The sequence below is a fragment of the Lissotriton vulgaris genome, chromosome 2_1, assembly GCF_964263255.1.
Source record: "Lissotriton vulgaris chromosome 2_1, aLisVul1.2, whole genome shotgun sequence".
Taxonomy (NCBI): domain Eukaryota; kingdom Metazoa; phylum Chordata; class Amphibia; order Caudata; family Salamandridae; genus Lissotriton; species Lissotriton vulgaris.
The window spans coordinates 283,627,037-283,650,042 of record NC_141687.1 but is presented as its reverse complement, the minus strand read 5'-3'; the positions used below and the strand labels follow the sequence as shown (position 1 = coordinate 283,650,042).

The 23,006-nt window shown below is 45.6% G+C and overlaps 1 protein-coding gene across 1 annotated transcript in view; it reads left to right on the top strand.

The window, feature by feature from the left end:
- LOC147729973 (uncharacterized) overlaps positions 1-23,006 on the top strand; it is a 1,004,770-nt gene that overhangs the window by 204,175 nt on the left and 777,589 nt on the right. Inside the window, exons 7-8 of the mRNA XM_086954938.1 lie at positions 953-1,181; positions 18,679-18,802. Coding sequence (XP_086811064.1) covers positions 953-1,181; positions 18,679-18,802 — 353 coding nt within the window. The remainder of the gene's footprint in view (positions 1-952; positions 1,182-18,678; positions 18,803-23,006) is intronic.

Genomic DNA, 23,006 nt, shown 5'->3' with positions numbered 1-23,006 from the left:
CAAGCCGGGCCGAAGACGGCTGGAATGCCAGAAACCGGTCCCCGGTAGCTTGTCTCCTTTCTGGTGAAGAATTGGCTTGGTAGTTTAGTCTGCCCTGTTCCCATGATGCACTGGGCCAGGGACAGACTGATTTGCATATAGCCAGGTTCTGAGCTGGGATGGTGCAGTGAGATAAATAACGGTGATGGATCAAGCCCTGATCTTTGGACTGGGTAAGAGTGGTCTGCTTAATTCAGACACTCTGTTCATCACCACCCCCTTTTCTGAATCACTAGCACTCAAGCACTGACAAAAACAATAAAAAAGCATGCATCAGTGCAACAGTTGAAAAAAGATTTCAAGTCTGATTACATAGCACACTTTCAGGTTTCAAAAAGGCTATCATATTCCAATGGAGGACAAAGAATATGCCCAAACAGCCAATAGAAAGAAGGTGGAACTAAAATATTTCTGTGTACTGATTCAACCTGTGATTGACAATGTCTCAAGTAAGTGGCTGAAGATTCCTGAGCCTAAGAAGCCCAAGGGTGAAAAGCAGAAACCAAAGCCTCTTAGAATATGTATATAGTACAATAGGTTTGCCACAAATGGGATTTACGTCAAACCTAAAGAACCTGCAAGAATAAGGTAAAGAGACATCAAGAGAGGGACAGTAATAGAAAGAGACATGAGGTGAAACCAAGATTAGGCAACCATGGCTTTTGGTAACCCTAGCACTCAGCATCTCCTGCAGCGGGCTCCTAAGAAAAGCTGTGTGACATTAACCTTGTTCGTTTTCTTTTGTTTTATACAAATTAAGCATTGAGCCTTCAGTAAATCCATGTTGATTGTATAGATGGGCTTCTTGCTGACAATGAGTCAATGTGTCTGGTATCGGTAGGGGCTGTAGTGTAGCACATCTACATCTCCTGGGCTGTTAAGTACTGAATATCTCTCGCACTGTTTATTGCAGACAAACACCTCAGTTCTGCGTCTGAACCAAAGGCCCCTCCTGTAAACTGTCCAGGGAGTGAAGTGCTGGGAGAGTCGGTGTGCGCTATCCTATCGTCACACCCGGAACACCTGCCAGCAGTCTGCGAGAGGCTGGGTGGAAAGCTACTCCCGAAGGGGCTGCGCCGATTCATCTGGGTTCATAAGCTCCTGAGAAGTGACCAAAGAGGGCTTTTTACTGACTGCAAAAAGTAAGTATCTATTTTAAGATTGCTTTTCTTGTTGAAAATGTAAATGCTTGTTTAAGCACACGGCGTCACCTATCGGGCATCTTTCAGTCATGTCTATTTTTTGTGAGAAAGGAACTTTAAATTAGCGCAGCTTGCAGTCTGCTGCATTATTCGCAACAGTTGTTTGAAATCACTGAAACATTGGATCATTGAGGACATTGTGTTGCAGGGGTGCTTTGATCAAATCTTCCAGCTAAAGGGTTGAATGAGCAGTGCTGTAAGTAAGGGGAAACATCTCTATATTGTTTATTTATTTATTTATTTTGAAGGTTTTTTTAGAGCGCGAACAAGATCCCTTGCGGATATCAGAGCGCTTTACATTAAGCACTGTTAGTTATACAAACAAATAAATAAATGCATGTACAATCACGTATACATAACATATCGTGCAAAAAGCAATATGGTACATAACATGAACACCCACGATGAGTCAAGTCAAGGGCAGATAAAGTGCATAGGTATGTTTGGGAACTCTTTTGGGGAGTTGAAGAGCACACAGGGATTACTGGACTTATATTATAACAATCAGAGTCCTTTACTACTGGTGTCCCCGGGCTTTATTCTGCAATTGAGCCCAACATTGAACATCAAGTAGACAGACCCCTTTTCACACCTGACCCTCAGGCCCTATTTGGGAAATCCTGTGAGGTATGTCTGCAATCGTCATAGGTTCCCTGCAGTCATGGGTGTTTCAGCTTGTGCGCATGATGGGGGCATCCTCGAGTTTCAGGCCTCCACCTATGACTTGGTGATGCCAGGCCTTACCCTGAGTCATGGTCAGCTTCTTCTGTTTACGCTGCTGCCGCTCATTGCAGTCCCCGCCTGCTTGGCAGCATCTTCTGTTATATTCCATATAGGTACCCTGATATAGGCCCTGGTACCTTCATAACCCTTCACCTATATTCTTCCCTACATTCCACTTATAACAATTTACAGGGACTGACCTTTCACCTAGATATGGCACTGCATCCAGAACACTGGTTTTCCTAGTTTTAAATCTCATACATTATGCATGAGGATTCTTGGAAGCGCAGCAGGACTAACATCTCATGTATAATATCTATGTACAAAGTTCATTCCCAACGTCATCCTAAATCCGACACAGTATTACAGCGAGGTAGGACCCCTGGGGAGACCTATGGGTATATACACATCACATCTTGCTAAGAGGAGACAAAGACTTCCCAGCCAACACACTGACCAGAGACGCTGTGATTCCTGACTTCAGATACTCCAGCTCGCAGTGGTCTAACATCCCTCACGGGGTGTCCAACTGGAGACCAGGACGGGGTCCCACAGTCTCTCACTTCAGGTAATGGGGTTGACTTTATCCTAGAAGGATTCTTGGCTTAACACCTACACATATGCTAGGTACACTTAGGGTTATTTAGTTAGGGAGGCATCCATCGTAGTGCTACAGCGTCACTCCAAAAATAATTTCTAAGTCAGCATCACCACTGCCCTGAAATATCCAAACTCACATTTATTCACCAGTGGGGCCCATAACACTGCACACTTTTTCTTATTCATTCAATTCAACTTCAGGGTTTGGTGAAACATAAAGGAGTAATGCTGTAACATTGGCGGAGTGTCTAAACCTATTTAACTAGTTATTATTTACACCTTATAGTTTTAAACGATTTACCATGGTTTTAACAAACATGAATTTTATTCAGACACACCACCATAGTGGCAATGGATCTGCTAGAAAGAAAATCAGGCGTAGGAAAAATTACAAGACCAGCTTTTAATTTTCCAATTTCCTAATCTTTATTTAAAGCAAACTTTTAGTATGTCTGACATTTAGGCATTAATTAATTCTTTATTCAGTAAAAATCGTAAACTTTATTTCAGAATGATCATTTTATTTTAGAGCTCGGAAAATAGACATTCATTTCAGATTTAAGTAAAAGTTTAGCAAAGAACAGATAGTTCCAAATTCATTCTCTCCTAACATCCCTAACTAACTCCCTCATCTTATCCTTCAGTCCTGCAAAGAAAACAAGAAATAAATCAAAGAATCTTACATCCAGGAATCGATCTGCAATCCAACAGCACTTCGAGATGAAATCGAAAGGAGCGACTACCTCTAAGCAAAATCAGGGTTTTTTATACATTAATTTCCTAACTTAATCTATCTAAAAAGTATCTAACATCGCCAACTCGGGTTCTGATGGGACAAATTTGGGGTAGATGAGCATTTCCTCATCATTACAGCATCATGTTCACGGTGAATCAGCAAATTACTAAAGAAGCATTGTTTTAAACAGTCTCTGGCCTAGTCATATCCTTGAATTGCAACTTCACTTCTCTTTCTCACGTTCAGAACACTCTAATGTCCATGTTTTGGCAATCATACTGACTTCCAGGGCACAGTAGCCTTGAACTTCCCGTCCGAGCACAGGCAGTTCACTCTCACTTGTAGGCTTTGGGCGCGCATGCGCAATCCAGCATTTGCTCGCTGTTTACCAGAGCTGTCATGTTTTCACTAGGCCTCAGAGGCCACTTTTGGAACTATCATAGAAACAAACACATATTTATGTTAAATATGGAACTAAAGCCCTTCTGTTTACCTCCCACCGTACTAATGTTTCCCCATTAGTTATTACCTAGCAAGTAAGCCACATAAATGCGTTTCATACTTACATATCCGACGACTTTCTGGCACAACAACGTGTACAATAAGCACATTCATGTTGCGTTTATTTATATTTAAGCTGTGCATTAGTTCACATCACAATAACAATACAAATTAGTTAATTATATTGCTTCATACAAGCAAAATTAGTTTACCCACGTGTACATTTTGTGTGCGTCTTATACTATTGTTGATTATTTCACCACAACACACCATTAGTAAATGTTAACGTTATGGAACATTGATTTTAAAAGGGGTACACAAAATTTTGTTTTTGCCACCTTGCTCCATCAGTAGGGGTATGCATCTTTTTATTAGCATGTATTTTATATACTTGTATATATTCTTGAATACTGAAAGTTGGTAGAGCTTTACCATCCGTTTACTTTCATAGTGTTTCTAATCCTATATATCTGCTAAACTCTAATGGTTGTTGCAGCTCATCTATTTTACACCAGAATACCAACTGTTCAATAAATATTTATTGAAAACACCCAGGCTGTTTATTCTGTGTACCTCTCTAAGAAAGACTAAGTAAGCACGAGTGACTAAGCGAAAAGTGGTATATTGTTTCCATGGTCCTGAGGGATCAGGGTTGCCATGTTCAATTTTTGCCAAGAACTATTCTCTCCTTGGTAAGAGGAAATTCTAGTGGCACTGTGAGCTAGCTGGTACAAAAGCCCAACATGCCCGGTGGGGGTGTTCAGAATCAGTCTGACTCCAAACCTGCAGTGTATGCTGTCCCGACGCGCAGAGCCTGTATAGGTTTTATAGGAACTACACAACACTTCCTTGCGCAAGGACACACCCAGCACACTTTTAAAACGGTAGGCCAGTTCATCCCATCGAGGCAGCCCCGGTTAGGTCCTCCTAGATGGCTGCAGAACAGCTCATGTTTTGGGCCAAACCTAGGGAAGAGGTATTGGTGTTCAATACACCAACCCTGGGGTACAAAAGTGTTTCTCAATCACCACTGCAGTGGGACCAAGGTTTCTGGCACAGATATTGTAGCACACTTCTGGTAGTTTCTGTTCCATAGTTATACTCAGTTTCGATGCAATGATTCAATTTTTCTCAAGTCCACCTGCTGGATCAGTTTCTGTCAGTGGCTGCCTTTTGCATATTACTCCCAGACTGGTCCAGTCATAGTATTTATCTTGCAATGTTAACAGGATGGTGGGATGGAGATGAGAGTCTCATGTTCGGGTGACCCGAAACAAAGTCACAAAAGAGGAAGAGGCTTCCCCACTTAATCATCACTGAATCTAATGCAGGTAATACGTTGGTGAAAGAAGGAAGAGGGGCAAGGGTTTTTCCTACAATACCGAGGGACCCCCTGTCTCCTATTCTCCACACTGTCAAGCCTGGTCCATTTCAAAGTTCCCCAGAAGTGTTGAGTAGAAGCCCTGCCATTCATGTGAGGTTCAACTCTTGTGAAGATAATCAAAATCGATTCCCAGGTGCTGCATACAATCTCCAGGCATGGTCTACTGTAGACAGAAAGTATACAAACTCATACAGACTAGTTATCAATGTTCCACATGGATGGGCCAGAGGGATCAGTTGGAAGTGAGTAGGCAACTCTCCCTAGCAAGTAACAGATAAAAGTCTTGCCACTATGATTTATTGCTACCAATACCATCAGTCATCTAGATTCCAGTGAGCTGATGGCAGTCACATTTGGTAAAAGATGGTATACTTGATGTTGTACCTCTCCAGACCACAGGACAACATTCTGAGTTGCATTCCTTTTCACTGGAAACCCTCAGTGCACACACGATATTCAACTGTGATGAGGCCCATAAATTAAAAAATCTTCAGAACTCATTATGGGGAACTCGAAGCAGCAATGCATGCATGGGATTTTTCCATCCCATCAAAGACCCATTTTACATAATGTTTGTGGCCTGAAATCTAGCATTTTGTTTTAGGACTAGGCACTTAAGTATTTTAGAAAGTTGGTTGCAGCACCTTATGCTATGGAAATATAATTGCAGTACGAAATATACTGATGGACCTTTGGCATATTCCGAGGGGTGGTCCTTCATTTACAAATCGGTGTAATCCACTCACGTGAGGCAATGCACAACTCCCCAGTGCACTTTCCCATTTCAAAATGAGCCCAACAACCAAAAAGGCTCCAAACGGAGGCAAGAAAGCAGGCAGGAAAATGCATGAAGATGAGCATTTTTAGTTGCCTACTGCATGCAGGAGCAATGCCGACCCGCACTGGAGGCGGGTAGCTGTCATGGACTGTAGGGACATCGAGGCTCCCCTGTGGTTCCCAATCCTGCAGACTGGGTGCCCTGGTTGGGATCATGGGCACCCAGCATCAAGAGGCTGGGCCTCAAGGGGTGGGATCCCCTAGCTCAGGTAGGGGGGCCTCGTGCTGCCCTCCCCCTTTATAGCATAAAATGAAAGTACACCTGTATCTTCTCTTGACGAGGATTCATGTTAGCACAAACTTGTGGATGAAGACACTCAAGGAACAATCCCATTGCCGAAATTACATGCACACAAGGTCACTAGAGACATTACCTTTGGGTTCTTTATACAGCTGTAGTGTAAAATATTCACCAACTAGGTAACACTTACTAATTAACCAGAAAAAAGTAATCCAGTAGAGTACACATTTTCGGCAAAACTGTGGACTCTTCTTGGAAAAAGTGAGGTTCCGTTATGGCCCTGATGCTCATTTCACAGAAATTAAACCTCAATGGGAAGCACTTACAAATATAAAAAAAGCAGGTGCCCCAGTGGAAGCTCCACTTCTGTAAGGCACAAATGGTCCTAACTTCTTGGTCTTGGCGAAGGCAAAGTAAGTGTGTTTCTCTTGTATTCCATGTAGTAAAACAAACTGAAATCCTTAGTAAAGGGAATGCATTGTTGATCTATTGGAGTGCAAACAGATCTGTAGTGACTCTGTCAAGTGATTTTTTTCTTGCCTTGAGAGCAGAGTACATGGTTCTCCTTCTAATTACCCCGAGTATGCAAATACCCGAAGTCATCTGCATTGTCTGCCCATTTAGCCCTCCCTGTATTCCTTAGTAGTATGCAAAGGTCTTTCTGCCTTTTCCCATGTTGATGAACAGCTTTTCAAAAGGCCTCCAATGGTGATGCGTGCTTTATGCAGAGGAATTTTGAGGAGATCTCCACCAACAAAGAAGCACTTATGTTATATAGTTAGGAGAACGAACCCTTGTTTGATGGAGATTCCCCTCTTTGTAGTCTCATCCTCTTCTATAGAAGAAGATTCATGTTATCACAGATTTGAGGATTAAGATGCTTAAGGAACAAGCCCACTGCAGAAATTACACACACACAAGGTAACTGGAGATATTTGCTCATGATCCATTATGCAGCTGTAGTGTAGAATATGCACTAGTTATTACCAAAAGAGGTAGCACTTACTAATTAACCAGTAGAAAGTACTCCAGCTGGCTAGATGTTTTGTGCAAAACTCTGGACTCTTTTTGGATAAAGGTACAGGTGAGGTTCCTTTCTGGCCCAGTCACTCACACAGCTACTGACGCACCCACACAGACACTCTCACATCCACTGATACACCCACAAAAACACTCACACACCCACTCACAGACCCCTCCAGCCACTCAGCCGCCCATTTACTGACCCATGCAGGCACTCACGTACCCCCTTTCAAAGGTTACAGTTACAGTTAGGAAATCAAACTAAAATAAACTTAGAAATTCACTGAAAAAAAAACAAAGTTTACAGGGTTGCTATAGTTAGAAAATAACATTAAACAAGCATTTGCAATGCAATAGGTCTCGCATTAGGAAAGTTTGAGCTATTGGTATTGTAAATGACAATTTTTTTATTAATGTGTTGGTTTTGAAAATAGCTAAATTAATAGCTTTGTCATTGACAATGCCAATAGTTTTAACTTTCGCAAATACGACACCTATTGCATTTGTACTGCAATATGTGTTGTATTTACGTGACTTAGATGTTTTGATATTACAAATAACAATGGCTTTTATTTTTTTTAAATAATTAATACTTAAATGAAAGTTATTGTAATTTATAATGGCAATAGCTTAAACTTTTGTAAATGACTTTTGTGAAGATAATGTTCAGTGTATTTTATTGTGACGAAAATCCAAGAACAGAAGTGAAATATGAACATCTTTTTGTGACATTTGTAATAAAGCTTGAAACATTGAGAGAATATATTTGAACCAGTTGTTGTTGAATGGTTGCACAGATTGATGCTGTGGTGGCGCTGAGTGATGTTGTGGTGGCGACGAGTGATGCTGTAGCGTTCAGTTATACTGTGGTAGCGCATAGTGATGTTGTGGTAGTGCTGAGTGATGCTGTGGTGATGTGATAGAGTGAGAGCGATAGATAGATAGAGGGAGGGCGATAGATAGAGGGAGGGCGATAGATAGAGGGAGGGCGATAGATAGAGGGAGGGCGATAGATAGATAGAGGGAGGGCGATAGATAGAGTGAGGGAGGACGATAGATAGAGTGAGGGAGGGCGATAGATAGAGTGAGGGAGGGCGATAGATAGATAGATAGATAGATAGATAGATAGATAGAGTGAGAGTGGGGGCAATAGATAGATAGATAGACAGATAGAGTGAGGGCGATAGATAGATAGATAGACAGATAGATAGATAGATAGAATAATGGCGATAGAGTGAGTGTGATAGATAGACAGAGTGAGGGCGATAGATAGAGTGAGGGCTATAGATAGATAGAGAGATAGAGTGAGGGCGATAGATAGATAGATAGTGAGGGTGATAGATAGATAGATAGATAGACCGATAGATAGACCGATAGATAGATAGATAGATAGATAGATAGATAGATAGATAGATAGATAGATAGATAGAGTTAGGGCGATAGATAGATAGAGTGAGGGCAATATATAGATAGATAAATTGATAGAGTGAGGGCGATAGATAGATATAGTGAAGGCAATAGATTAAGTGAGTGCGATAGATAGATAGATAGATAGAGTGTGTGGGGGTGTTAGTGGGTGGTTGTGTGTGTGTGTGTGAAGTTGTGTGTGTGTGGGGTTGTGTGTGTGGTGTGTGTGTGGGGGGGTGTGGAGGTGTGGGGGCGTGGGGTGTGTGTGTGTGGGGTTGTGTTTGTGTGTGGGGTTGTGTGTGTGGAGTTGTGTGTTTGTACTGGGTGTGTGTGTGGGGTTGTGTGTGTGTGTGTGGGGGGTTGTGTGTGAAGGGGCTGTGTGTGTGAAGGGGCTGTGTGTGTGAAGGGGCTGTGTGTGTGGGGGTTGTGTGTGTGTGGGGTTGTGTGCGTGGGGGGTTGTGTGTGTGGGTGTGTGTGTGTGTGTGTGTGTGTGTGGTTGTGTGGGGTGTGTGTTTGGGGGATGTGGGGGGTGTGTGTGGGTGTGTGTGTGTGTGGGTGTGTGTGTGTGTGGGGTTGTGTGTGTGGGGGGTTGTGTGTGTGTGTGTGTGGGGTTGTGTGTGTGTGGGGTTGTGTGTGTGTGGGGTTGTGTGTGTGGGGTTGTGTGTGTGTGGGGTTGTGTGGGGTTCTGTGTGTGGTGTGTGTGTGGGGGGGGGGTCTTTGGGGGTGGGGTGTGTCTGTGTGGGGGGTTGTGTGTGTTTGGAGTTGTGTGTGTGGGGTTGTGTGTGGAGTTGTGTGAGTGGGGATGTGTGTGTGGGGGGTTGTGTGTGTGTGTGGGGGCGGTTGTGTGGGGGTTTGTGTGTGTCTGGGGGCAGTTGTGTGTGGGTTTGTGTGTGTATGGGGGGTTGAATTATCATTTAACTTGCAACGAGCAGCTTCTGTTCACAAGCTTGAAAGCAGCAGTTACATAAATCGGGAGGTGCAGCATGCCCATGGCTCGCCAGTGCATGTTGCAAATGAAACTAAGCATAATGTGTTTGGATCGCATTACAAAGAAAGGCAATAACAAGGGGGTAGTAAGAGGGGGGTATGACGGGGACGAAATGGAGAGAGCTCCGACACGGAGAGCCAGAAGATGTTTAATGGAAAGGGGCGACCAATCGGTCCCCCCGAACGTATGGTGGAGTACCCCGATCCCCCCGGGAAGCCATTTTGGGCGGGAGGCGCGTCTCGGCTGGTATGCCCGAAGCGGCGTAGCCGGGGCGCGTTTTTTCCCGCCCAAGAGTGGGTTGTCCTAGACACCGAAGCCATCCGCCACGCCCAGGGAGGCGGAAGGGGGCGGGTTCACGCCCGCCCCAAGAAGAATAAAAGGAGCCACAAGCCAAGAAAGCATCCTCTTCTTCCTGTGCTCTGAAGCTGCACCTCCTCGCTGCACGTGAGCTCGAGACGGAACGAAGAGCCATTTTTGAAATTTGTAATTTCTCTCTTTTCTCTTCTAGCGCTGCAAATCATGCCGGGCAAGAGAGTCGCGAAGAAGGTCAGCACCGACCAGATGATCCGGATGTTGGTGAAGGACATGGCAGAGATGAAAAGGAAAATGGCGGCCAGGGACGGTGCGGGAAGGCCAAAAAGACCCAACCCGACGGAGGCCCCGGCCGGCAGAAGGAAGAGGGCCAGGAACGGGTTAAGCGAGGACGAGGTCCCAGTTCCGGAGGCTCCCCCGATGAGCCCTCCTAGACCGGCGGAGATTCCCGCGCCGGCTCCTGCCGAGGGTCAGCAGATCCCCGTTGTGGTTACCCCAGTGGACGAAGGGGACATGCCCCCGGAATTGGCCGCCCAGTTGGCGGCATGGCTGGGTAATAGCAGCGGGCGTCCCGCGGCCCCGGGGGACACGGCTGAGGAAGCCAAGCAATTAATGAGGCAGTTGCGGCAGTCTCGAGAGGCCGCGAAACCTACTTGTCCGTTTATTTCCCCGCATGCCCCAGTAGAGCAACTCACAGCGGGCACGAGTTCGGCAGCAACGGCGGTTACATCTTCTAGCTCAGGTAAGCAGCTAATGCCGATTGCGGGGAAGGGGTCGGTACCCTCGAGGAGGGAGAGATTGGCTCAGCATATCCCGATGGAGGTCAAAGAACGGATATGGGCTGAGAAATACGTAAACATGTTCTCCTTACTAACCGACCATTATGAGATCAAGCATGTGAAAGTTCAGAAGGAACTCATGCATCCGAGTGTTTGGCGCGCTAAAATGGCCGCCTTTAGAGTCGATGAGACGATAGGTAACTGGGGTAGGGCTTTTAGCATATTTACTTCAATTATGGGGGAACGGAGACCCGATTTATTGACCGAGTTACCTGTGTACCAGTCACGTATTATGGAATATTCGCAGACATATAGCGGCAACGAGTGGTTTTGTTATGATAATATTTTTCGTAAAGCCAAAGAGTTCGATGCATCTATGACGTGGGATTGTTATGACTCCATTTCTTGGCAAAAGATGGAACAATCAGGCATGTTGAAGGCGCCACTGGTGGGGGGGGGGCGGGGGTGAACTTTCCCGCCAACCATCCGGGGCGCCCTTTCGGACAGGAGCAAGTAACGAGCATCACCCAAAGCCGAACGGCAATACAGGTAAAAAAGGGGTATGCTGGAACTTTAACAGGGGAAAGTGTACGAGGCCCCACGGGTCATGCAAGTTTAGACATGAATGTGGGGGGTGTGGACAGTCTTCGCATCCCGAGACCATGTGCAGAGCCAAAACGGGTGATAACGGCAGTAGGGGAAGCGCCAAACAGGTCTGACATAGTCCAAGGGGCGGCTTTACCTACACCGGTTGATACCATGGCAATGATTCCTTGGCTCAGCGAATACCCTGATCATGTCTCCGCTGGGGTGCTGCGAGATGGGTTTTCTTACGGTTTCCGCATCCCGGTGGGGAATTTTCAGGGGAAAGCACAGTGTAAGAACCAACTCTCGGTCCTACATAATACGGCAGTGGTGCAAGCAAAGATTGGGAAAGAGGTAGCCCGGGGTCGGGTGGCAGGACCATTCAACACGCCACCAGTTCCTAATTTCATTTGTTCACCTTTGGGAGTGGTCCCCAAGAAGGACCGGGGTGAGTTCAGACTGATACATAATTTGTCAGCCCCGAGGGATTTGTCAGTTAATGATGCAATAGACCCAGGGCTTTGTTCGGTGAGGTACGCATCCTTCGATGATGCAGTTGCCATGTTGAATCGCCTGGGGCCCGGAGCGCTGATGGCCAAGTCCGACATCGAGTCCGCTTTCCGGTTGCTCCCGGTACACCCGGACGATCAGCGTCTCCTGGGCTTTATGTTTCAGGGGCGCTATTACATGGATAAATGTATGCCAATGGGCTGTTCCATATCATGTGCTTATTTTGAAAAATTCAGTTGTTTTCTGCAATGGGCATTCACAAGGATTACGGGGTTTCAGCATGTCATGCATTATCTGGACGATTTTCTGTTTTTGGGGGCAGCCGGGGACACAGAATGTGCACAGGCTCTAGATGAATTTTGTGATTTGATGAGACAGTTTGGTGTGCCATTGGCACCAGGTAAGACTGTGGGGCCCTCAACTTCGCTCGAGTTTCTTGGAATAGAGCTCAATTCCGAAGAAGGTTGCTTCCGCTTGCCAGAAGAAAAAGTGCGGAAATTCAGGGCTTCCCTTGAAGCATGTATTAGAGAAACTAAGGTGAACTTGCATCAATTACAGCAGACTGTGGGACAGTTGAATTTTGCCCTTAGAGTGATGCCAATGGCCCGCCCCTTTTCCCGTTCGATTGCACAAGCCATGGTCGGTCTTAAAGAGGGGCATCACCGCACGAGGCTCTCGGCCGAGATTCGCCAGGACATGCGCATTTGGTTGGCATTCCTGGCGGACTTCAATGGTCGGGTTGTCTGGACGAAGCCGGCGGTGTCCTCCGGAGAATTGGGGCTGTGGACAGATTCGGCGGGGAGTATAGGCTTTGGCGCCATCTTTGGCAATCACTGGTCGGCTCAAAGATGGCCGTCATGGTGGCACGAGTGTGGACTTACAAGTAACATTGCTTTTCTTGAACTGTTCCCTATTCTGGTGGCTTTGAAGACATGGCCTGAGGGGTTTAGGGATCACTCTGTGGTGTTCTGGTCTGATAACATGACCGTTGTTGAGTGTATCAATAGTCAGGCAGCACGATGCAAGTGGATCCTGAGGTTGCTCAAGGAAATTGTTTTACTATGTATGCAATTGAACGTGCTCTTTAGAGCGAGGCATGTGCCAGGGGTACTGAATCAGGCTGCTGATGCGCTTTCTCGTTTCCGTATGCAGGCCTTCTGGGGTTTTCTGCCCACAGCGGACCCGGTGGCGGCACCATTTCCCGAAGCTCTCTGGTCTCTCGGTGCCCCGAACTACAAAACCTCGTGGGAGAGAGTTTAGCACCTAGGACAAGGAAGGCATATGAAGGGGCGTTCCGTTCCTATTTGTCCTTTTTGGGTTCAGCTAGGGGAGAGCTTTGGGGTCAGGAAGAATTGGTCATAAAGTTTTTACTGTCTCTACGCAGGGCAGGAAAATCGGTGGCCACGGCCCAGAGGCATCGGGCTGCCATTTCCTTCATGGCGCGGGCTCATGGTATCCAGGACCCTACAGCGTCTTTTGTGGTACAGAAAGCGCTGCGTGGGTGGCAACGCCTTGAGGGTCGCAGAGTAGATGAAAGGCACCCTATAGGTCTGGATAGGTTGGCCCTGTTACTGTCCGTACTCCCTGCTACTTGTTCATCCCAGGCGGAAACAGTGTTATTCCGGGCCGCTTTTGCATTAGCATTTCATGGGGCTATGCGGGTAAGCGAACTGGTGGCAAAGAATAAGCAGGATACGGGGGTGGACTGTGCCGAGAGCACATTCATGTTTGGGACTCATTCCTTCCGGATAGGGACTGCTACAGAGGCTACAGCCAGGGGTCTGAGTGTTGATAAAGTGAAACAGTTGGGGCGTTGGTCCTCGAATTGTTACAAAAGGTATGTGCGGTTGCACATGTTGTGAAGCTGATATCATGTACTCACGCTTCTTGTTTTTGTTTGGTTACAGTTTCGCAAACCTACGAGGCGGGGCGGACTGTGCAGTCGGCCCGACACCTGGGAACCAGCGGTCAGAGATCACCGGCTGATGAAAGAGTGGTGTGGGTCGTGGGCCACTCATACGTGAGGCGTGCCGGGGACGTATTCAAAGCAGGTGACATGATTCACACAGCTGGGGAATACGGGTACAGGGTGACCTTCTACGGAAGGGGCGGGCTCTGTATTGACCTGTTTCAACCTTTTCTTGAGGGTTTATTAGGGCGGACAAGGTCACCGCCAGCTATAATCATAGTACATCTTGGGGGCAATGATTTGGTGACCACTGGTAGACGACTACTTCTCGAGGCGATACTATCCACAGTAAGTTGGTTGGCGAGGAGGGTTCCAGGGTGCACTATTGCATGGTCCCATATGATTCCACGAAAGGTGTGGCGGGGGGCTAATTCAGTGTCTGCTATAAATCATTCTGTGAAAAAGATTAACAACAAGCTTGGTAGACTGTTCCGTGCCAGTACTTTGCATTCGATTCCTCATGGTTGTATCAGGGGGGACAATATGTATCTAGAGGATGGGGTCCACTTGTCCCGGGTGGGGAATTCTTTACTAATAGGAGACCTCGTAGCATGGCTAAGGAGTTTACAACATGACCTTTAGGTAGGAGTTTTGTGGGGGGTCCGGATAGCCGGTCAACTATCCGGCCTGTGGCGGTAAGGTCATGATCGGTGAGCAGTCATTGGAAGATCCCTAGGGGGGGGCGTCACCCATTACGGCTGGGAGCGCCCGGGGGGAGGTGGCCATTGGCCCCTCAACGGGGAGGCGGTCCCTTCTAAGGACGGGACGCCTAAAGGAAAGGGAAGGCGGTCAAGGCCCCTCCCTGGATAGGAGGGGCTACGGGCCCCTCCTGGGAATTTCCCGGGGCCAGGACATCTGCGACGGCAGATGTGGTAAGTTGTGTAGGGTGGGGAGGGGGGTCTATGCTACCTTCTAGACACCTCACACGAGTCCTCGGACGACCACGTACATGGCGTCGAGTTAACAGGGGCCCCCGTCAAGACAAGGGAAATTGGTATGGCACACGAGGTGAAGTCCTCTGTGCGACCGCCCCTCACAAGTGAGGGGGGAGTTCTGGTTTAGGGATCTGACACCGGTTACGACCTTGCCGTTGGCCCTTAACGTTAGGATGTACAATTTCAATTTGAAATGCAATTTTGTAAGGATGTTAGTATAGGCTAGGAGAACATTTGTATTAGATATATGTTAAGGTTAGCCAAACATCGTAATGTGGATATGAAATTGTACATGATATGAAACTGTTATTTTAATGTTTTGATTTTGTTTCATATTTTAATAAATACGGCCGGGAAGGGTAACTCCCTTCCCGCCTTCCAAAAGTTCAAGAACTGTTTCCGGTTTCCCAATTCTTGGGGATTGTGTTGAGAGGGGGTGGCGGGTATCTCAGCCATATTTGATATAAGGCTTTGATTAGAGAAGGGGCGCGGAGCCAGGTGGAGCTGGGTTGGACGTGGGTTGGGGATGGGTGGGGGCACAGAAGGAAACTACTAGAATTCACGAGAATGAGATGAAAAGTGAATGGCAGAGCAGGAAGGTGCGACTCGGGGGGCGGGACGGGGCACAGCAGTAGCTCAACTGGGGTAAGCATTTATTAAAAGTAAAACAAATAAAAAAGGAATGAAAACGGTGGTTGGGGCGGGGAAGACAAGAACTGCAACAGACGGAGATGTGTTTTTATCTACTGTTTATAGGGAGTGTTGTTATCTGTCTCGCTCTCGCTCCTCCTGTCTGTTTGTCTACCCCTTTCTGTCTGTCTGCCTACCCGCCTCTCACTGCGCATCGGAATGCCTGCCACTCAGGGCTACGTGCGCACCTCTCTTATTAGCAAATAACGCTTGTGCGCCGGGGTTAAACTTGGCAAACTTTAATTACTATACATTATGTTAAAAACCCTCCCATGCCACGCAAGAGAGTGAATTATTAAATAGGCTTCTATTTAATTGCGAGAGAGAGATGTTGTAGTCCAATTAACTGACAAGTTATAAGAGAGCAGAAGGGAAAGGAGGGCGCTGTACATATAACGTTGACAGGAAGAGGGAAGACAAATAGAATAAAGTGTGTGTGAGAGACAGGGAGTACGAGAAAGAGAGAAACAGGAATGGAAGAATGGAAACATTAAAAGGAGTGGTCAAGAGAAGAGAAAAAAACTGGAGGTTAGAGAGTGGGACAGCACGAGGATGCAAAAACGGATGACAAGAAAACTAGAGACAATCCACTGGTAAGGGAAGAGAGCGAGGGCGAGTTTGTGAGAGTATGCGAGAGAAGTGCTTAAACAGTGACCAGGGAGGAGAGACCCTGGGGGATGAGTGCGATAAATTAATTAAAAAAAATAATAAACGCGAGTTGTGCGAGGAAGAGGAGAGAGGGTGAGGGAGGGGTGGCGGGGCGGGTTGTCGAAGCCCTAAAAGGATGTTCTGGCATTGCGAGGAGGGGGCGATTGGGGGGGCGGAGGAGTGGCAGCCTTTGAAGTCTGATGCCGAGGCACAGACAAATGGTGGTGTGTGATGTGTGAGGTGGCTGGCGATGATGTGCACGCGCCTGACTCACATGAATTGTACGCGAACCGCAGCTAGATAGACTTTTCGGACCGCTTATTATAATCTCGCCTATCAATCCCTATGGGATAAAATAGGCGAGACCTAAAAATGGTAGGGATTCACCAAAAATCAAAGGTTACAGGGATGCTATAGTTAGGAAATAACTATTCACTGAAAAAAACAAAGGTTAAAAGGACGTTACAGTTAGGAAATAGAATTTTAAAAACCTCTAAAAATTCACTGAAAAATGCAAAGTTTACAGGGACGCTATACTTAGACTCAGATTGCACTCGTACAAAACCAGTGAAATTCAACAGTAATCGTTATCTGAGCTAGTTATAGCTTATGCCCCTGTATTGCACTGCTTATGACCTCATACATCATATCACTCATGACATGGTCAGTGACATCAGCGATGACATCAGTGATGATATCATCCACAGAGCCATACACACATCTACACAACTGCTGACATCCCCACTCACATGTCCATACAACCACTCATTCCCACACCTACTCACACAACCACTCACACACTGACTCAGATCCATACAACCACTCACTCACCCATACACCCACTTACTCACCCACTTACAGATCCACAAAACCATGCACAGACCCATACAACCACTCACACACCCACTTACATACCCAACCACCTGCACTACCACTCACAAACCAATTCACACATCCATACAACCACTCACACACCCACTCGAACACCCATACAATCACACACATACTCACACAGCTACTCAGTCACCTACTCACACACCCATACAACCACTCACAAACCCACTTGCACACCCATACAGCCACTCACATACCCACTGTCAGGCCTACACAGCCACTTATACACCCCGTGACATATCCATACTGCCACTCACACAGCCATGCAGCCACTCAAAGACACTCATTCATACACTGATACAGACAGTCACAAAGCCACTCAGATGATATATGTTAGAAACAGTATCACTAGTTAATAGTACAGAACGAATGGTAATTCATCTTATGCTGTAGCTTAGTATATACCTTTAAGTCTCAGAAACATTTCTGAAACACTAACACTCATGTCATCAGTGATGTCATCAATAATGTTATTTGAGATGTCATGAGTTATGTCATGAGTGATGTCACTGACTATGTCAAGAGTGATGTAATATGTTAGTCATAAGCAGTGCATTGTGAGGGTGTAAGTTATAGTTTTATAGTTAGCTCAGTTAACTATAATTACTGAATTTCTCTAGTTTTGTGCGAGTGAAATCTGAGCCTAACTTTGACACCCCTGTAACCTGTATATTTTTCAGTGACTATATATATATATATATATATATATAGATATATATATATCAACTCCAACTCCAATTTCTTCAGTCAAGAAACGGACACCAACACAGGGGCAAGATCATTTTGTTACACTGAAATGCGCTTCAGCACTTTCTCACACAGTCCTTCTCCCTAACTTGTTACACTACGGCACAGGTGTGGACTGATCCGTAATGAAAAATTACACCCAAAAATAACACTTAAAGTCAATGTGCAGGTGATAAACCGCACATTATATATTTACTGTTAACACATATATATATAACAATATAAATATTTATTTATATATATATTCACTGAAAAAACTAAAGGCTACAGTGACGTTGTAGCTAGGCTCTCATTTTACACATACAAAACCACAAAAATGCAGCAGTGATAACCTGAGCTAACTATAAGTTACGCTCCCGCAATGCACTGCTTATGACCTCACATATTACATCGCTCATGACATGGTCAGTGATATCACTCATGACATCTCAAATGATATCACAATACTTGATGGTATAATAATGTAAATTTTGGTTATGGTTACTAGGCTCCAAAGTCCCCAGATTTGCAATTTAAGGAGTCTTTGCAGTATTATTTTTGTGTGCGTGTTCATCCAGCTGCTTCAAGCATCATTAGGCGTTTAGCGGCAGTCCTCAACTCCCTTGAAGACACATGGAGAGCGATGTGTTATTTCCTTAGTGGGGACAATCACTTCAGCTGTTGTGAGTGTGGAAACACACATTATAAAAAGGTGACTCAGAAAGCAGGAAAATATGCTGAGTTGGGGAAAGAAGTTATTTTTATTGAGCTAGGAGGGCGCAAGAGGATTTCAGACCTGCATGAAAAGACGGTTGGCACTACATGGACGAGATGGCTCATTAAGTGGATAGGTGAGGTAGAAGCATAAAATACATTGTTTTCATATGCAATAAGAAAGCAAGCAATTCTTTCACGCTTAATTACACGGTAACATGTTTTTTCGCCTTAGAAACAGCGAGAAAGGGGCCAGAGAGAAGTTTGGACGGATAGTACAGCACAGACTTGAAGAGTTAAAACTGAGAAGCGCGACACGGTCCCCAATTTCAGGACTTATAGAAAATGCAGTGGTTGAGGTAAAGTCTGAAATTTGTAAGACACAACTGTACATAATAAGCATGGCGTTTACACTGACAGCAATTTCCTTCTGTAACTCTTACATTTCCCATAAGTAGAATTGGCCCGGCTCAATTCAGTTTTACGCTCCCTTCAGGTTTAACTTCTTCCGACTGAATCCCCATGAGTTAATGTAGACATATTGATAGCATGTATGGTGACTAAAGCATTGTTGATGATTACCTGTGACTCAGTGCGCTACAAGACCCAATTATTTTGTAGTGTATGCTGTGTAACAGCTATCACTTGCACTCGCACATTTAGGGTCGATTACGAAGCGATTAGGAAGACTCCCACCATCGGTCGGAGCCTTCCGAACCGCATCATAATTAAGGCTCCTTGTTTTCCGTTTTTACTGATTTTTACAGATAGATAGATAGAGACAGAAAACACTAATTTTCCTGTCTGTATTTATTTTTAATGTATAAAAATGGAAATTGGGTTGCTTTTTGAGTAATTCTAAATACATGCCAATAGATGTGTGGATTGATAGATAAGGGGGTTAAAAAAGAAAGGAATTTTGGTAAAGAAGCTTTAACAACAGTAGATATGCGCAAGGTTGATACTGAAATTTGCATATTTTCATATAAATGCACTGATTTATCTTCTGCGGGTGTTCATATCTCTGAAACCTGGCAGGCATTCAATCATGAGCGCATATTTATTGGTTAAATAAATGTGGAAATATACTAATTTCAGCTTAATTTTTCCACAAAACCCAAACTAAATAAGGATTAATACAGATAAAATTAGCAAAAAATAAATACAGACGGAAATGGCGAAAAAATAAATACCATAAAACCGGGAGCCCTAATCCTAATGTGCCAGTAGGATTCCTTTTCGACCACCTCACTACAATGGAGGCGGTCGGAAACAAATCCGACCGGTCATTCAAGCTGGCTTCTGATGGGCTTGGAGAGCCAGTCTACCAGTCGGAATGCGTCAAGTTATCTCAAGGGCGGGCCTTTTTGCCCTTGAGATTTCAATGATGGTTTCCGACATGGTTTCCATGCCGTCCTGTCCGACATGAAAACCATGTCGGAAAGCGTCTTTATGGGGCCCCAGCAGAGCCCCCTTGGGTGCAAGGCCTCTGGTTGGAGGCCGAGGGGGCACCTATGGTGCCCCCCGTTAATCCTTGCACCTTGTTGCAGGGATGAACCGCACCTCCCATTTTACAATGGACAATGGGAGCATGCATTATGGCCGGTTTACATCCGTAATGCATGGTCTCACTGTAAAATATAGGAATGCAATCGAACAGTGTTCAGTCTCATCCTAATGTGACGGTCGAGACCGTTGACCAGATGTCGGTTGGTACCATGACTGATGCAGTGTTGGGCGGAAGTGATTCCGCCTGACATTGTAATGATGGCCCTAATTTCCAATCACACCTGACAGTGACTGTATATTCATTGAGTTAAACATAGTAAGTGCACCAAGTTCTTGGGTATGAGAAAATTGGATGAACTACCATATTAAATGCCAAAGGTAGTGCGGCTCAAAGTGGACTTGTTGCACTATCAAAGTAACAAACACATAATCTCATTGTACTATATACAGAGCAGATGTCACCTATGTTTGATAATACTATTTCCTCTAACTTTGAGCAGGGAAATATTTGCATCCACCCTCCCATAGTCCTGAGGAAGACCTGCTCTGATGCACTTCAAATGTGCGCTTCTACAAGGGTCGAAACGTCGACAAGCTACAGATGTCCGCATAGCTACCAGGATCATAAATTAATTCATCAATGAATCTTGGAATACATGTGCATAATCATATAGGACAATAAGAAAAATAGTTTTTTAATATTCCCACCTGTTTTTACTTCACCTCTATTCATCATGTATATAGTGTACTGTCCATATCACTAATCACCATGTCACTTACTCACAATTGTCACCTATTATGTCTGTTGCAATGAAGTTTGCTTTTGTGACAGCCTCTAGTATTTGATGCTTAATTTAAATATACAAATTGAATTTTGTTTCGGTGTGTTTTTTTCAGTTTTTCCATTTTCTTTCATGCACAATATTGCTATGTGTATCATAAATAAGTTCTCTTCTTTCTATACTAGAAAGCAGTTCTTAAAGTAATTGTTGATAACCCAACAGAACCAATTGTTTTATTGAATGTTAATACATAGGTTCTGAGGGACACCGGATCACCCCATTATTTGTGTTATTGACATCATAATTAGGCCCTTTGTTAGATAGGATCTCCAGGCACTAACGTACTTAGAATAATTTATTTCATGCTAACAGCTATTTGCTAAAGAGACTACAGGTGATAAAAATAAGGAATGCCTTTTTTTTTTTAAAAAGACACCTGTTTAACTAGGACTTGACTTTGGAGTCCAAATTTCAGTCGTATTCCAGCTTGATCAAGGTCTTTTGGAATTCTAAAAACATATTTACAAGCCTTAATTAACAATAAATCTTGTAATTTGGCATCCTTCCCTTTAGGGATAGGTTTGGCTTCTTAGATTATTACGTAATGTCTTAAAATCAAAGATTTAACAAGATGTCTTAGCTCTTAGAATATTAAAATGACTTTTAGAATCAAACATTTTATTATGCGGCAAGTTAGCTTCAGACACAGCCCAGCTGCCGTCATCGACTCGCCGGCAGGGCGTAAACAAGCAGTAATTAAACACGGCATTCGGACCTACAACCCGGAGGGCGGTCCTGTGTAATAAAAGCCATTGGCATTCCCCGCCGGCGTAGCAGAGTCCGCAATTTTCATAGAAAAGAGAACCAGCCAGAACAAAGAAGGAAAACAAAGAACATATCCCCCACTCCCCCCTCCATCCCTCCTCCCCTCGATGACCCCCCCATCCCCCCCCACCCTCCCACCCCACTCCGCATCAGCCATTAGCCCAGATCCGTATAGCACACCCACCGCTCCAACCCAAGCAGATCTGGTCCCAGAACTTAGAGCCCTGGCACAGCCCTCATTGAATCCAGAGGAATGAGCTGCAGAATTTGCGAGTACTTTGGGCATGTAACCTCTCTGCATTCTTTAGATAGAAGACTCAGAAACGGAGCCCACAGGGAAGCATACTCGGACCCTCTACCATCCATATTCAAGGAGAGCCGTTCCATCGCCAAGACATGCCACAGGCGCATCAACCAGTCACGCACATCCGGGACGTCCGGGGAGCCCCAACGCGCCAGGAGGGCCTGCCGCGCAGTCAGCAATCCTAGCGCAATTTGCGCCCTAGCGGTGTGCGAAGAGGGAAGCAAGCAGGGTGCGGGAGGCCTAGTAATGTGTGCTCAGGTAGCCTAGGCAGTGTGATCTGGAACGCAGCGTCTAGTTCTTCAAGAACTGTTTTCCAGTACCGTTCCAATTTAAGGCAGTGCCATAACAAATGCAGGAGAGTGCCCGACATACCGCACCCCCTCCAACAGAGACCGGATTTAGCCCTGTCCCAGGATGCGATGTGCGACGGTGTATAGTACCAGTACGTCGCAAGTTTATAGGCCGATTCCGCACCCGCTGTGTTAGCTGTCGTGTGATGGGCTCGGTAGAATACCTGATCCCACTCCTTCTGTGAAAGTGGCCGCCCCAACTCCACCTCCCAACGCACCTGCGCCTTTGTGTGTTGACGCTGTGGATCACGCAGGATCATGGCATATAGTTCAGAGATAAGGCTCCGGTCATTCTTTTTACGTAAGAGCCATTGCTCAAAGGTTGTGAGGGAGCGCGACATCAAGGCCATATTGTCCGGATGTGACACCCAATGAGTTACTTGCGCATAAGCAAAACTATCCGATACATCCGATAGGGAATGTTCAGATCGGAGGTCCGAGAAGGGGACAAGCCCCTCTAGCTCAGAAAGCATACCCACCCTCTTACAATCCTTCTCTCGCCAGCGATGAAAGACCGGAGATGCAAGGCAAGGGGGGAAGGCGGGGTTGTCCACAATCGGTGTCATGGGTGAGGGGAAGGTAGTCCAACCTTTACGTAGTGCCAGTTGGTCCCATGCTTTAAGTGTTGGTGACGTCACCGGCGAGGAATATAATCCCCACGCCCTATCCTTGCGGGGTAACCACAGTTCCCGCCAAATATTGCGGCCCGCCACCGCCTGGTCCATGAATAACCAATGTTTACTCGATTCTGGCCTATTCCATTCGAGCACGAAGCGCAGGCAGGCGGCCTGGA